At 39.5% G+C, this 16,935-nt stretch overlaps 1 protein-coding gene across 4 annotated transcripts in view; it reads left to right on the top strand.

Annotated features, from left to right (window-relative positions):
* Positions 1-16,935, top strand: part of tax1bp1b (Tax1 (human T-cell leukemia virus type I) binding protein 1b) — a 48,700-nt gene that overhangs the window by 16,483 nt on the left and 15,282 nt on the right. For all 4 annotated transcript variants that reach the window (XM_062063035.1, XM_062063036.1, XM_062063038.1 and 1 more), the window contains exons 3-13: positions 9,439-9,541; positions 9,728-9,918; positions 10,997-11,155; positions 11,858-12,006; positions 13,760-13,850; positions 14,513-14,698; positions 14,774-15,025; positions 15,270-15,443; positions 15,520-15,592; positions 15,652-15,767; positions 15,841-15,966. In XM_062063035.1, the coding sequence (XP_061919019.1) occupies positions 9,439-9,541; positions 9,728-9,918; positions 10,997-11,155; positions 11,858-12,006; positions 13,760-13,850; positions 14,513-14,698; positions 14,774-15,025; positions 15,270-15,443; positions 15,520-15,592; positions 15,652-15,767; positions 15,841-15,966 (1,620 nt within the window). The remainder of the gene's footprint in view (positions 1-9,438; positions 9,542-9,727; positions 9,919-10,996; positions 11,156-11,857; positions 12,007-13,759; positions 13,851-14,512; positions 14,699-14,773; positions 15,026-15,269; positions 15,444-15,519; positions 15,593-15,651; positions 15,768-15,840; positions 15,967-16,935) is intronic.

Genomic DNA, 16,935 nt, shown 5'->3' on the forward strand with positions numbered 1-16,935 from the left:
TGACAGACCTCATAGTAAGCACCTCAAACGATTTATATTTATTATTTAGGTTAGGGGTAAGGTTGAAATTTTCATTGTATATTAGTGCGACACCCCCTCCCCTTTTAAGAGGACGGGCAACATGCGCATTCGTATAGTTAGGAGGAGATGCCTCATTGAGCGCAAAAAATTTGTCTGGTTTGAGCCAGGTTTCGCTAAGACCAATGACGTTAAGATTGTTGTCTCTAATGACCTCATTAACCAATAACGCCTTGGGAGACAATGATCTTATGTTTAAAAAGCCCATATTATAGGTATTGGGCTGTTTTGACGAGTTTTTGTTAAGATTATCCGTTGTGGCAATATTAACAATGTTGCGTTTATTATGCGTAGTGCACTTTAAATAGTTTCGACCATATCTAGGAATTGATATGACGGGAATTTTCCGATTGTTTGCTTGGTGCTGCAATAGACTGGACATATCATAATTTGCCACCTCAGTAGAATGCATGTCCACCTCTGACACAGACACAACAGAAAAAACATTATGTGAATTGTGTATTATTCTAAGAGAATTGCTATGCGTACATGGATTATCCAGCCTGGCGCTGGCTAGTTCTAGCTTAACTGACTCCTCACCCGGACTAACAGACATTGTAATTGCCTGTGACCGGGCTTGCTCTAGTGTAGTCAGTCAAGTGAGACTTAAATAGTAGTCTATGTTTCTAGACAGGATGATGGCGTCTTCCTGGTTAGGGTGAAGGCCGTCTCTCATCAGCAAGCCTGGTTTGCCCCAGAAAGAGGGCCAGTTATCAATAAACGTTAGTCCCTGTTGCCTACAGTAGCTAGACAGCCACTTGTTAAGCGAGACTAATCTGCTATATCTCTCATCATTGCCTCTCGCAGGCAGGGGGCCAGAGACAATTACTCGATGCCTGGACATCTTTCTGGCGAGATCACAAGTCCTGGCTATGTTTCTCTTTGTAATCTCTGACTGTCTCATTCTAGTGTCATTGGAGCCAACGTGTACAACTATATTCGCATAATTAGTGGTGCGATTAGCCTGTCGTACGTGTTTACTAGGCCTGTTGCGAGTTAGCTCCCTAAGATTAGCTTCAATGTCAGGTGCTCTGGCCCCGGGGATACACTTTATTGTGGCTGGTTTGCTAAGCTTTATGTTTCGGGTGATGGAGTCCCCTATGACTAAGGTGTGGTGCCCGGTAGACTGGGGTGTAGGACTAGCTAAAGAGCTAAATCTATTATGCGTCTCAACCGGTACACCGTAGCTTGTAGGCCGCTTAGGACTGCTACAAGCTGGGCTAGTTAGCTCGCTACAGCTAACGCTAGCAGATGTGTCCGCAACATCTAAAGTTACGACATTACTCTGCTCTAACTGGCGGACACGGCCCTCTAGCAGAGCCAACCTCTCCGTGAGTATGGTGCAAGACGCGCAGGAAGCCATTACTCACAGTGTTTTCTGTGCTTTCACTCGGTGAAGTTCCTGCTGTCCTCAGGGAAGTGGTCGCGGTCTGCGGGAGTAGCTTCCTACTGACCGGCGCTGCCTTTCTCCGCGCTAGCTTAGCAGCTAGCTAGCTTCGGTAGCTTTGCTGCGGTTCTAATTACTCCCGTGTATTGTTATATTCCTCCAATAGAGTCGTGTTTTCCCAGTACAAAGTCCAAACACCTTGCCTTGCAAAGACAGTATATATTTTTTAACAGCCTTAAAGTGTAAAAATCGGTTAAGCACAACACCCACAATAAAGAACTGCTGTCTTTATTGATTAATGCTGTACTTGTAATGCAAAATTGTGTCGCATCCCAGGTATGCTTCACGCATCTACATTTTTCACAGGTTTTACTCACAACTTCTTCTGCTCTTAACACCTGTGCTGAGGTTATGCAATTTTGCATTACGTTTTTGCTGAACCTGTCTTGGGGTACGGTACATTGATGCTCTGAGTGATGTGGTGCAGTCTCGTGAGCTGAAGCTTTAAGGCACATTTTTCCTGAACATGAAGTCATTTTTCAAACTTTACAACCTCCGAGGCGTTTAACTGCATTTGAAAATTACATGACATTCATTGTCAAGCTATTATGATTTATATGTGTTAATGTTCGACTTTACTCCGGGATTCAAATCAAAACCATAAATCCCACTCACGATAAACATATACAAGACATTTTCTTGTTACGTTGACGAATACAGCCTTTGGCCCTTAGAACATTTCTTATACAGCATGACTTGGAGTTGCTCCGAGTCTCATGGAGTAACAGGGTTGGGGTAGAGGTGAAAGCTAGCACGACTTTGTAATTAACGCGTCTTACTCAGTGTGGGATTCTTGAAAATGTCCTGCATGTGTTCAGACTGACTGGCACTTGGACGGCCTCCTGGTATCGTTTACTGTACAATGCTCAAAACTGCACTGCATCATACTGAAAACAATATTTTCACCCTCTCATACAGGTAAATACGTAGATCAAATACAACAAACACCTTGGTACCACATCAGTCTTCTGCATTGCAACATTCTTAAATGAAATCCTCTCTAAGGGTGTCAATTAAAAGTTGGCACTATTTAGTTTAATGTTCTGTGCATACATGCATGGTAGGCATACCTGAGGTAAGTTAAAGAGTTGCTCTCAGGAGTTTTCACCCACCGCCACTAATGAGTAGACTGGCGGGGGCTTGCCTTCAGTAATGACCTAAACTCACTATGTGCATGTTTTAATTGCTTCCTGTTCTTTACTGCTGGAGCCTCAAACTGCACTGGTTAACAACGGGGGGTTTTGCAGCAACAGGGCTTCTATCTCTGGCTCTGATGTACACTTGTTGCGTTGTGGTTCCAGACTTTTACAACATAGGAGTGAAAATAACACACAATATGTTCTGAGATAGATAATCAGGATATATTTTAAATGACAAATTATATTTTGTGACACAATCTAAATGGGAGCAGGTTTATTTTGATAGCATGTCAGAGGCAGCACACTAAAAGCCAGCTTGCAATGTGACTGATTTTGTTTGACAGTTTTATAGCAGCAGGCAAGTTAAATATGTATTTTTTGTACTCGTTTGCCCTGATATCATTAAATATCACATAAAATGCATACCATTTCATTAGCATACCAATTGAATATTTTTATTTTTTTCAAATCGCATTTGTACAAGATTATTTCATTAGCATACTATTTAATTATTTAAATTTTTTTCAAATTGCATTTGTACATGATTAGCCTATTCCTGTACATAAAAGTAAAGTAAAGTACCCATGATTGTCACACACACACTAGGTGTGGCGAAATTATTACATGTGAGTTGATGGAACATTTGGATTGGCGGCCAGAAATGTTTTGAATTACAATGCTATCTTGTGTTGCGTTCCAAAAGATCTTACGAACACCTAATGGCACAAAAACCAAAGCACATTTTCCCATGAGAAATACTGCAAATCTAATTAAACTGTTCCAGACACTAACAATATTACAATTTTATAGAGAATAATTATAGTTTTACATGCAGAAAACAATGTGCAATACATATATACTGTATTTACAGTTGCAAGAAAAAGTATGTGAACCCTTTGGGATTACCGTATTTTCCGCACTATAAGGCGCACCTAAAAACCTCAAATTTTCTGAAAAGCTGACAGTGCCACTTATAATCCGGTGCACCTTATATATGGACCAATATTGAGCCACAACAGGTCTCGCAACTACGGGATGCATAACGTAAACCCAGCCTCTACTGTAGCGTCTATTCTATGCGCCTTATAATGCAGTGCGCCTTATATATGAACAACGTTTTAAAATAGGCCATTCATTGAAGGTGCGCCTTATAATCTGGTGCGCCTTATAGTGCGGAAAATACGGTACTTGGATTACTGCATAAATTGGTCATAAATTGATGATCTTCATCAAAGCCACAACAATAGACAAACACAGTCTGCTTAAACTAATACAGCACAAAAAATGCTAGGTTTTCATCTTTTTATTGAACACAACATGTAAACATTCACAGTGCAGGGTGGCAAAAGTATGTGAACCCAGAGGCTAATGACTTCTCCAAGAGCTGATTGGAGCCAGGACTCAGACTACATGGAGTCTAATCGATGTGACGAGATCATATGTGTTGGTTAAAGCTGCCCTGTCCTATAAAAAACACACCTGTGATAAGTGTACTGTTCTCAAGAAGCATTGCCTAATGTGAACCATGCCTTGCACAAAAGAGCTCACAGAAGATCTACAATCAAGAGTTGTTAACTTGCATAAATCTGGGAAGGGTTACAAAAGTATCTCTAAAAGCCTTGATGTCCATGTGTCCTCGGTAAGACAGACTGTCCACAAATGGAGAAAGTTCAGCACTGTTGCTACTCTCCCTAGGCATGGTCGAATGCTCAGTGAGGTGAAGAATAATCCTAGAGTGTCAGCTAAAGACTTATAGAAATCTCTGGCACATGCTGACATTATTGTTGTTGACAAATCTACAATGTGTAAAACATTGAAGAAGAATGGAGTACATGGGAGCACACCACGAAGGAAGCCACTGCTGTCCAAAAAACATTCCAGCACATATGAAGTTTTCAAAAGAGCACCTGGATGTTCCACAGCACTATACTGGCAAAATATTCTGTGGACAGTAGAGGTGTAACGGCACGTGTATTTGTTTTCGAACCGTTTCGGTACGGGGGTTTCGGTTCGGTGTGGAGGTGTACCGAACGAGTTTCCACATGGACATATTAAGTAGCGTACTGCACGTTGTGTAAACAATACTCAAAATGCCAGACATTTGAGGCATTTAAGAAACTCCGCCGTGACAGCTCCGCAAAAGAGGACATGTCCGGTCAGTCTATCCTAGCCCGGTCGCTGCTAGCATGCTAGCAAAAGAGGACATGTCCGGTGAAACCGATCGCTGCTAGCATGCTAGCAGCTAACGGGCTAGGATAGACTGACCATACGTCCTCTTTTCACCGGACATGTCCTATTTTGCGGGGCTGTCTGGGCGGAGTTTCTTAAATGCCTCAAATGTCCGGCATTTTGGGTTATGGTTGCGTGTATTAACAATGTACGTTCAGGGTTAAGAAGGGGTTAAAAACAAAACAAATTGTGCGCGCAGCAGCATTCGTGAGGGAGGGGCAGAGACAGAGAGAGCGAGAGAGTTATGATAAACGCGCAAGCGTCGCCAGGCTCTGCTTTTTATCCACAGATTTATCCGATTTCATTTTTTATTGTCTATAGCAGGGGTGTCAAAAGTGTGCCCGGAGGCCATTTGCGGCCCACAGCTAATGTTTTAAAGGCCCACTGCACATTATAAAAATACTATTAAAATAAACAAAAACATAACAAAAGTGAAATAAAAAAGCTAAAGGTTAAATGTAATTTAGAAAAAGTTGCAATGTTGACTAATAAAACAAAGCTGTTTTTTTTCTTTCAAACTGTCATTGCTCAAAACATAATATTGAATCAAAATCAATGTTATTATGAATTATTGACCTATCCAAGGATCCGATTACTTCAGATCAAATATTCCACTAAGAAAAATATTTTTGGTGGAAGATTTTGCAAATTTGGTAAATAAATAACCCAAAAATTTATATTTTGTTGTTTTCTTACTGTACCGAAAATGAACCGAACTGTGACCTCTAAACCGAGGTACGTACGGAAACAAAATTTTTGTGTACCGTTACACCCCTAGTGGACAGATGAAACCAAATTTGAGTTTTTTGGAAGGAACACACAACTCTATGTGTGGACAAAAAAAGACGCAGCACACCAACATCAAAACCTCATCCCAACTGTGAAATATGGTAAAGGTGGCATCATGGTTTGGGGCTGCTTTGCTGCCTCAGGGCCTGGACGGATTGCTTTCATCAATAGAAAAAATAATTCCCAAGTTTATCAGGAAAACCTACGTGAATCCTTTGGTTTACATAAGGTTGCAGGAAAGTTTAAGACCATCTGTCCGCCAACTGAAGCTCAACAGAGAATGGGTAATGCAACAGGACAACATCCCCAAGCATAGAAGTAAATCAACAACAGAATGGCTTCAACAGAAGAAAATACGCCTTCTGGAGTGGCCCAGTCAGAGTCCTGATCTCAAATCGCTTGAGATGCTGTGGCATGACTTAAAAAGAGCCATTCACACCAGACATCTCAAGAATATTGCTGCACTGAAACAGTTTTGTGGAGAGGAATGGTCCAAAATTCCTCCTGACCAGCAACTACAGGAAATGTTTGGTTGAGGTTATTGCTGCCAAAAGAGGGTCAACCAGTTGTTAAATCCAAGGGTTCACATACTTTCCCACCCTGCACTGTGAATGTTTAAATGTTGTGTTCAATAAAAAGATTAAAACCTATATTTTTTGTGCGGTATTAGTTTAAGCAGACTGTGTTTGTCTATTGTTGTGACTTTAATGAAGAGCAGAATACATTTTATCACCAATTTATGCAGAAATCCAAGTAATCCCAAAGCTTTCACATACTTTTTCTTGCAACTGTAACATAGGCCTGGGCAATACGGCCTAAAAAAAAAATTCTGATTTTTTTCACAAAAATTTCCAATTTTTTCCCCCCTACTTTTTTAAAGAAACCAATGAATACAAATAACAGGTAATTCAGAACAAGTTTTGCTTTTATTTGATAAAAAACAAGTAGTTTGAAATTACACTCCATACAATGCATCTTACTCTTAGCTAAATTTGAATTTGTATAATGTTATTTTTAGACCAGATAGGAATTGTACATTTTATTCAATAATTTTTAAAGAACTATATTATGAGCCTTCTCTGCGAGGCAATATTTTTGCTTGAATAAAATACTTCTGTAAACAAAAATTTTGCGTTGTACATTACATGCAAATAAATAATAATCTCCAACATATACCATTTTAACATATACCATGAATTGATTTACGTGGACCCCGACTTAAACAAGTTGAAAAACTTATTCGGGTGTTACCATTTAGTGGTCAATTGTACGGAATATGTACTGTACTGTGCAATCTACTAATAAAAGGTTCAATCAATCAAAAAATCAAAAACATTGATATTAATAAAGTGCAAACTTAAAACTTATATCTTGAAAAAAAATACTTATGTAAATAAACGTGTAGCATTGCACATTGCATGCAAATAAACTCCCAAGAAACCAATAAAGTTAGCAATAATCATTAATTAGTAATAAAAATCAATCAGATCAATAAACTGCAAACTTAAAACTTATGTTTTAAATCAAATACTACTGTAAATGAAAATGTATTACTGTACATTGTATGCAAATAAATAACCAAGTAAAACATTGAGATGTCTATATAGTTTTAGTAGGTGGATAAATGCAGGCTTTTCACTTAAGTTTTCTGGGCTCCTTGTTCGTGTGTACTTATGTTAAAGACAATGTACAATTCATTACACATGTAATATATCACTATAATGATGAATAAATGTGTCATAATTTCACAAGAGTTTTGCAGCAGCACACACACGTACGAGCTGTCCGGTTTGGATGTGCAGAATGACTGCCTTAGTTATCGCTATGTGCATTCCATACTGTACATGGTACTTTGTGTAAATGATTTTGCCACAGTAAGCTGCTGCTTAGGTGGAGTTGTTGCTGCGGTCTTTTGCGCCTTGTAAAGAGTTGCATTCCCCTCACTCGGTTCGATGCTGTTTTAAATGCTTTTTTAAATAAACTTTGCAGCAAACAGTCACTTTCTCTACGGAATCCAAGCCTGTTTCAGCAAATGAAAGCATTGGCAACACTTTTATTTTTCTTTGGAACAAACGTCTCACGCTCGTTAGTATTAGCATTAGCTATGTTTTGCTCGGCTTGTGGATCTCTGCTAAGAATCTAAGGGGGCAGGTGAGGGCTACGGAATCTCATGGTGGCAAAAACTATGTCGGAGCAAGAGGAGAAAAACATAGATTTTAGATTTTTTAAATTGTCTGCAACAAAAAACTCGAATTTGTAGATGAAATTGATATATCGCCCAGGCCTAATTTAAAGTCACTTTTACCTCTATTGATAACTCTTGTTGGCGAACATAGCAATGAGCAGAGGAAGGAGGGGTGGGCAGAGTTGGATGAATGACACCTTTGTACTTTGTTACAAGTTCTTTCTTGGTTTTAATAGTGTTTCTCACCTTTATCAACGTGCTGGCAACTTTCTTTGGCCCCAAGGTATTTAAAAAAAAAAAAGTTTTACTTAATCAAAAGCACAGAGAGACTTGCGTTGTAACTGTTGGTTAGCAAACTTCAGAGTCAACCAGTGACAATGTCATAGAGGGTTGAGGGAGCTGGGTGGGCTTGCACGTTTTGTGATAAAAACTCAAATTACAAACTTATTTGGTTCTTGAACAGGGTTCGTAAATAGAAAAGTTTGTATATTCAAGCAAATGTTTTCATAAAAAACAATGTGTACTTGAATAAAAGGTTCATATTTAAGTCCATATTTTAGCAAACTTTTTTCACTTTGAACACAATACAAAGCACTATTCAGTACTGTATATCAAACAAAAATAACAGGTGGGGGATGGATCAACTTTCTATGTAATAACAAAGTCAAAACAACAAGTAGCTGAACTATCCTCATTTGCAGCTGCCTGACGACACACACTGTCACTAGCCCTGTGGCGCACTCAGTTCGAAATCATAAAACTCTAACTTTAACAGCCATGTCTCTACAATAATTGAGAATAAAATAAAATCCACTTTACCGTGGCAAGTTATTTTCTTGGCATGTAGCAAAATGGGTGGTGGGGGTTGGAGTGTATGTGTGAGTGTGTGTCAAACACTACTACTTCCTGAAGAACACTTCCTGAGTTTCAAAACACACATCGCTTGTCCACTATTTTCTTTGGATTTATATTGTGCTTGAAAAACTAGAAAAAAATTGTAAAAATATGTTTTAATCAAAATGAGCACTGGAGATCGATCAGCCCCTGTGCTGATGGGCACAACATTTATGCACTGCAATGCACATAATGGGTGGATGAAATGATGGTACGCTGAGACAACGTTCGTACACCAAAGCACATTTTTAATTGGTATGTGATTTGTAAATCACATAGGGGGTCGTAAATCAAGTTTACATTGTACGAACACAGTTGGATTCCCACAGTGTATTATTAACACAAAACTGAGTCACCAACGCATGGAATTCTTTTTTTAGTCATTCGATTCTGTGGAATGATACGTAGGCATAAACATACTAGGTTGTTACAAGCAATGTATGGCTAACAAAATCTGGGCAAACATTTGGCGAAAATTGTGTTTGAAGACCGAAACCTACCAAAAAGCGAGGTACCACTGTATTCACAAACGTTGTTTAGCACTGTCATTGTAAACTGCATCAGTCCTGTGTGCAACGTCTTGGGTGTTTCTCTGTTTGACGTCTCCATTGTTGTTATAATACACTGATGTGGCGAGGACGTAGGGTTGATTGGATTTCCTGCAATGTTTCACACAGGTTGGCTGGAGCACCGCAAGGGACTATTACACATTCCTGTGGTCCCCCCTCCCTGAGAACTATGTGGACGGCACTGCAGTCAACAGAACAGTGGTCTTTCAGGGTAAAATCATAGTTTTACATCATTTGATAGCTTTTAATAAACCACATGGCAGGAGACTATTTAACTCTTGTTTAAGTGTTTCATGAAAAAGATTGGTGTTTGTGGCAGATCAGTTGTGATTCACTTGAATAGTCAATAAGTGACATAACAGAAAAGCTTTGTGTTAATTCTCAATTCCTTTTGTAGGATATTACGTGCCCAATGATGACTGCGAGTTCTACCAGTTCTGCTATGTGACCCACAAAGGGGAGATTCGGGGAGCCAGCACACCTTTCCTGTTCCGTGCCAACAGCCCTTCAGAGGAAGAGCTGTTGACCGTGGAGGACGAATGTAACTCTGATATCCTGGTGGTCACCACCAAAGCTGACTTTCTTGAGGTAAGGCCACCACTACCAGCATCCCTAACGGCAGATACTGCATTTCTACGTAAACCACTGTGTCTTAATAATTTAACTTTTTTTTCTTCTAAAAAACATAATAATTTTATTGAAAAACATTCTGATTTACTGATTTATCCTCTGACATGAAGTAATAAAATGTTGTGCCTGACCGAGATTGTGGTGCCTTGGAAGTATTTATCTCATTTTGGACTTGCAGTGAGAAATATGCGCAAGACAGAGTATTGGATAAGCTTGTTGCATAAGAAAACTTATACAGTAGTACCTCAACTTATGAGCTTAATTGTATCTGTGATGGACCTTTTAACTTAAGACTTGCATCTAAGTCCTTAGTTAGCGTTGAACTCATTCTGTTTCACTATGGTACAGACTAGCAGTGATACGCTCTTACTGCTTTGTCAAGTTGGCTGGACATTTGGGTCATGTTTTTGATTTTTTTCTTTAATTCAATGAAGATCATCCACATCTCAGCACTGTCACACTCTCTTTCTTTGTTTAAATGGTTGGAAAACAAAGTTATGTCCATCTCTAGCTATAAGCTAATGCTAGCGATACAGTAAAACCAGATGCTGTGTGCGGATCTTACAGGGTTCACTGTGGCATTCGCTATGCTAACAAATGGCAGAGATGCTAGTAACTCAGCATTTGTGTGCAACTTAAAGCGTAACAAACAATTAGCAGAAAGACAGCTCTTATCTCAGAATACTCTTAAGTTGGGGGACTCATAAGTTGGGGTATCACTGCACCTGGTTTAAAAACAAGCCCAAAAGCATGATAGTGTGCTCACCGTGCTTCACAGTGAGTATGGGGTTTTGCAGATGATGCATTGTGTTGGTTTCACACCTTTTTCTTTTCTGCAAAAAGCAAAGCTATCGTCGGCCCGGACAAAGTTAAGCAAATTCATTGGGTGTCCCAAAGTAATTGTGTGAAATTGTGTTCAAATGTTGGACTATTACACTTTCAGTTTTCATTGCCTCAATGTAGTTGCTGGTGCACATTGTGTACAAATGTTAGTTTGCAGGCATCTTACGTTTAACAAGGTCTATTCCCTGTGCAGCAAAAGGTGGAAGAAATCCAGAGAGAGAAAGATGAGGTGGTCAAAAAGGTGGCTGTGCTGCAGCAGGAGATGGAGCAGTTGAAAACAGCCAAAGAGAGCCTGCAGAAGGAGTGTGAGCACGAGAAGGAGAACTGTGCCGTGATGAAAAGAGAGAATCAAGTGAGATTACAGTGCAGGAGAAAGATTCTGCTGCACACATTTGATTTGAACCCAGTGAGGAAATCATATGTGCGACTTCCTCTTATTTTGTTTAACATTAAGACAAATGTCTATAGAGCAGGTCTCTTAGCAGCCCCTAGAGAAAGACATTAACCCCTATTAAAAAATGTGCGTAAATCAGGTTTTTGACAAACATGTATGTCTGTATTATCAGTATCTCAATCCAACAAGTCTTAAACATAAATCTGCTTTTTTTTAAACGGCTTTCATTTGAGAGAAAATGATGACTGATTTTTTGGCTGTTCATTTTATGGTCATGATTTTATGTTTATTATGTGGCGTGAATATAAAGAATTCCCAAATCTTCACAAAAAGAGCTAGGAATCTCCGGGTCATGCAATAGGAAGTAATGCATGGCTGCACAACTTCTATTCTTTACACTGGAGTGCTGTGGTAGTTTTACTACATCGATATAACATCAAACTTCTGCTTATGGGTACTGGTTAAAAAAAAGAAAAATTTTGGGATCAAATCTCATATATAATGAAATTATTATTATCTCTTTGCGTCCAATATTTATTTTATATTCATATTTAAGGGTAAATACTAAAAAAAAAATATTTTTTACATTTAGTAGTAGTTTTTATATACTTCAGTAATTCTTACATTGTTTTTTGTCAAACTAAGTCTGGTGCCTTGCAGGAGGTGCAAAATTCTGCCATGGCCTTGCAAGAAGAAAAAGAGGAAGTTAAGAGAAGGCTGGAGGAGGCCACATCCAGGGTGTTACAGCTGGAAGAGGACCTTATTGGAGTGACCCAGAGAGGCTTGCAAAAGGAAACTGAGCTGGACTGGTAAATACCTACAACTTTATCTAGTTGTTGAATACTTGCAGTCACAGAAGTTCATTTTAGATAAAGTTACTAGTACAGCCAGAAGTGCATGACACGAAAGAAGGTCGGGGGGGATCGATCCATAAATTGGTGGTGTCGACACCAAGGGTAACATCAGAATATGGCCAATACTAGAGTTATTAATTCAATATTTTTATTTCCATTTCCTGGAAAAAAATGTTTGTTCGTGTCAATATTTGCAAACTCTGGGAATAATTCCTTGGACACAGGAGGAGTTTGAGTGCCAAAACCAAAATATTATCTAAGTAATAGTTGGTAGTTTTTCGTCAAGTTTAGTTATTGTGTAGTGTTGCCTTTGTTTTGCTCTAACAATTGTATGTAATAAAAGAGCATAAGGAAGTTGTTTAAATAGTGTACTGATATTTTTAAACTGCCAATAGTACCCACCATAAATAAGTAGAAACATTTACAGTAAATGTGATCGGCTTTGGTATCGGCCGACCTCACTCTTGGATGATCGGAATCGGCAGCATAAATCCCTGTTCGGAACATCCCTACATTGAAGCTTAAGCAATTAACTTCTTGTGTCATCCTGCTCGGTGTGTGTGTGCGTGTGTGTTTGTGCGTGTGTGTGTGCGCGTGCGTGCGTGTGTCCGTGTGCGTGTGTCCGTGTGCGTGCGTCCGTGTGCGTGCGTCCGTGTGCGTGTGTCCTAGTTCTCCAGTGATAATGATAGTTGGAAGAAACTGTTTATTTTCCTCCCTGACGGTGAGGATTAGTACCGTATTTTTCGGACTATAAGTCGCAGTTTTTTTCATAGTTTGGCCGGGGGTGCGACTTATACTCAGGAGCAACTTATGTGTGAAATTATTAACACATTACCGTAAAATATAAAATAATATTATTTATCTCATTCACGTAAGAGACTAGACGTATAAGATTTCATCGGATTTAGCGATTAGGAGTGACAGATTTTTTGGTAAACGTATAACATGTTCTATGTTAGTTATTTGAATGACTTACCATAATATGTTACGTTAACATACCAGGCACGTTCTCAGTTGGTTATTTATGCGTCATATAACGTACACTTATTCAGCCTGTTGTTCACTATTCTTTATTTATTTTAAATTGCCTTTCAAATGTCTATTCTTGGTGTTGGGTTTTATCAAAAAAATTTCCCCAAAAAATGCGACTTATACTCCAGTGCGACTTATTTATGTTTTTTCCCTTCTTTATTATGCATTTTCGGCCGGTGCGACTTATACTACGGTGCGACTTATACTCCGAAAAATACGGTATATTATAAATCGAACTATATCTTTTACACTGTGAATAAACAGCACGTTCGAGACGGTGTTCTGGCAAGACACACACACACTCCTGAAATTCACACACGCACTTCCTGCATGTGTGTAACAAGGATTCTGAAAATGTAATTATGTCTCACTGAGTCTGCATTCCCTTTTGAAGGAATTCCCATGAGTACATTGTTTAGCACTGTAAACAAGGACACAGCTGCGGTAAAATCGGTTACAAAAGACAAATATCCCCGATACTTGTAGAAACTCCACACCCATACATAAAAACCAGACAGTATGACGCAGACTTTATTTTCTTAGTTGTAATTTTTCATGAAAGGAAAGTTCCTGTAGGTGAAAATAAAGTTTTCCACCAGCTCTTTCTGTTTGCAATTGGTCATAAAAAATGGCATTTGTATCAAATTAGTAACCGTTTTGATGTTGTGTTTTGTAGCCTGAAGGATCGAATGAAGAAGCTCACTACAGAGAAGGAAAATCTTGAGTCTCAATTAAAAAATGAGAGGGATGAGAAGGAACTTTACAAGGTAATGCTGTCCTGGTAGTTTAATGTGTTTCTTAGTTTTATGTGCTGTATTGGGATAATGCTGCTCCTTCCTGGTCCTTTTGTTGTTACTTCAAAGATTAAAAGCAGCATTGCATTGCAATGCAAAGGTTCCAGAATATGGCAGGAAGAAGCTCTCATGTCACATAATCATTTTCTCAATTAGGGTGGCAGCGGTTCACTTGACAACTATTTTCAGTGGCAGCTTTATGTCATCCCAGATTTAAAGCTTTTTTTTTAAATTATTACATAGTTTCAAAAGGGAGGTCCACTTTACCAGAGTTTCCTGTTTCTGTTTTGAACCTTTTTTATTACTATGAGTATCCCCAAGCATGCAGTCTAAAGTGGGCTTGCCTAATTAAGCAGTCTTTTGCTGTGTTTGGTGTTTTTGCATCTTTGTTGTGGTGGGGACTGCACAGGAAATGGGAGTGCCACAAACTACACATTTATCACGGAAATGGTAAAAATAACCATCAGTAATTTAACTTTGGAATGGCTTGGCTTTTCTCAAATAATTTTATTCTGTCATTAAAGTCATTGCACATTTATTTTGATTGTCACATGCTCTTTATTACTTGATTGTTATTGCATAAATGTGCCTTTTATGTTGATTAATGAGCTCTTGCTTATGTGTGTTTGTATCAGATTCACCTGAAAAACCGTGAGTTGGAGAACACTAAGCTAAGTGCGGCGCTGCAGAAGCTAAAGTCGGTGGATGTAAACAAAGACGAGACCATTGCTCAGTGTAAAGAGGAAGTGGAACGCCTGCAGATGTGCCTTACAGAGAAGGAGAATCAGTACAGAGAAATCATGGCCAAGGTTTCTCATTTGGTAATCAACCTAGAGATGATTGAAAAACATTTTTAAAGTGCCTTTTTGCCTATAACGTGTTCATTGATGAAACAGGGAGATCTGAAAGCCCTGAAGGAGCAACTGCGGCAGAAAGAGGAGCAACTCCAGGCCAACCAGCAGCAGTCCTCTCTGTTGGCCGCCGAGCTGAGGGATGCGTCGAGCACCCGCGACCGCACCATGTCCGAATTGTACCATATGAAGCTGGAGGCGGATGCCCTTCGTCAAGCCAAAGCCGAGGCTCAGGCTCACTGTGATCGCCTGCAGAGCTTGGTAGAGCAGATGAAGGCAGAGGCCAAACATGAAGCCGTAAGTCATTGCTTTTTGGGGAAAATTAAAACTTGAGTGGTGCTGGTCGACCCTAAATAGTCATTCCCAATGTAAACAAAATGAATAGCTATGATCCAAGTGAAAAAATAAGTTCACCGGCTATTACTCAAATAATATAAGCAGAATAAAACAAAAAGGGTCTGATCTACTAAAGGATTGCGTCTATTAAAACACATGCAAACTTCTGGGGTGTCCACATTTTGTCATTCACTGTCACCTACAGGCCAAAGCAGAGGAAGATTTGTGTGGCACAGACCCAGCTCTTGTAGCAGAGCTTCAGAGAGAGGTGGAGGACCTGAAGCTGCGGCTGCACATGGCAGCAGAGCATTATAAAGAGAAATACAAGGAGTGTACACGGCTGCAAAAGCAAATGCTGAAACTGTCCGAGCAGCAAGGGGTGGGTCTACTGAGCAGCATTGCAGAGTGCAGTTTGCACTTTGTTCACCTTTCGTTTGTTGGATTTTTTTGTTTAGGAGCAGAAGAGAGGCTCAACACAAGAGCTGATGACTGTGCCTGCATCAGTTAGTCCAGACACATCAGTGCCAGGTATTTTAAAATGCACTACACACTCTTGTTTGGTTAATAAGCCATCATTGTCCTCACAGGGAGTCCTGATTCTGAAGTTCCCTTGCTGGAGGCCATCCAGGAGAAGCTGAAAGGCATCAGTAGAGACGTTTTTGACAGGAACGATAAATACAGGAAATACAAACAGATGTTGTTGGTAACAAAACATACTTTTTCATATGGTACGCTGTTATCTACAAAGCATTTGTTCAACTCTCTTTGCTCTTAAGGAGGAGAAGGAGCGGAGCTGCATGTTTGCGGATGAACTTGCCAAGATGGAGGTGAAATATAAGGAGCAACTGAAGGTTAACGACAACCTGAAGCTGCAGTTGGCCTCAGAGGAAGACCGATGCAAGGTGGGTGCAACAGCAGACACAATTTTTTGTTGGTACACTTTTTTTACACACTTACACTCACTGAACTGAACGTTTCTGAAAAGCAAGCACAATATAAAACTCATGTTGCAGCTTGTAATGTAGCTTTTATTTTAACTTGTTATCTTTGCATTTGGTTTTTATTGTTATCCTTTCCCAAGCCTGTTCTTTTATTGGTTTATTGTTTTGTTCAAATTAATATTTTTTAGTTTTGTTTTTTTTCTAGTTCGGCACCTAACCAGAAGTGCAATGAGCAGCAAGTGCAGAATTACATTATGTACAGAAATATACAGTGAAAAAGTGCATAGTTTGACATATAAATGATAAATGGGTTATACTTGTATAGCGCTTTTCTACCTTCAAGGTACTCAAAGCGCTTTGACAGTATTTCCACATTCACCCATTCACACACACATTCACACACTGATGGCGGGAGCTGCCATGCAAGGCGCTAACCAGCAGCCATCAGGAGCAAGGGTGAAGTGTCTTGCCCAAGGACACAACGGACGTGACTAGGATGGTAAAAGGTGGGGATTGAACCCCAGTAACCAGCAACCCTCCGATTGTTGGCACGGCCACTCTACCAACTTCGCCACAGATGGCTAAATGACTGTACAGATCACTGAAATGTTATAGTCACATTTACGGATTCTTATATACAGAAAGAGGCGCGATGAACGTCCTACACGGATGAATATATATATATATACACTACTGTTCAAAAGTTTGGGGTCACCCAAACAATTTTGTGGAATAGCCTTTATTTCTAAGAACAAGAATAGACTGTCGAGTTTCAGATGAAAGTTCTCTTTTTCTGGCCATTTTGAGCGTTTAATTGACCCCACAAATGTGATGCTCCAGAAACTCAATCTACTCAAAGGAAGGTCAGTTTTGTAGCTTCTGTAACGAGCTAAACTGTTTTCAGATGTGTGAACATGATTGCACAAGGGT

This window comes from Entelurus aequoreus, linkage group LG11 (genome assembly GCF_033978785.1).
Source record: "Entelurus aequoreus isolate RoL-2023_Sb linkage group LG11, RoL_Eaeq_v1.1, whole genome shotgun sequence".
Taxonomy (NCBI): domain Eukaryota; kingdom Metazoa; phylum Chordata; class Actinopteri; order Syngnathiformes; family Syngnathidae; genus Entelurus; species Entelurus aequoreus.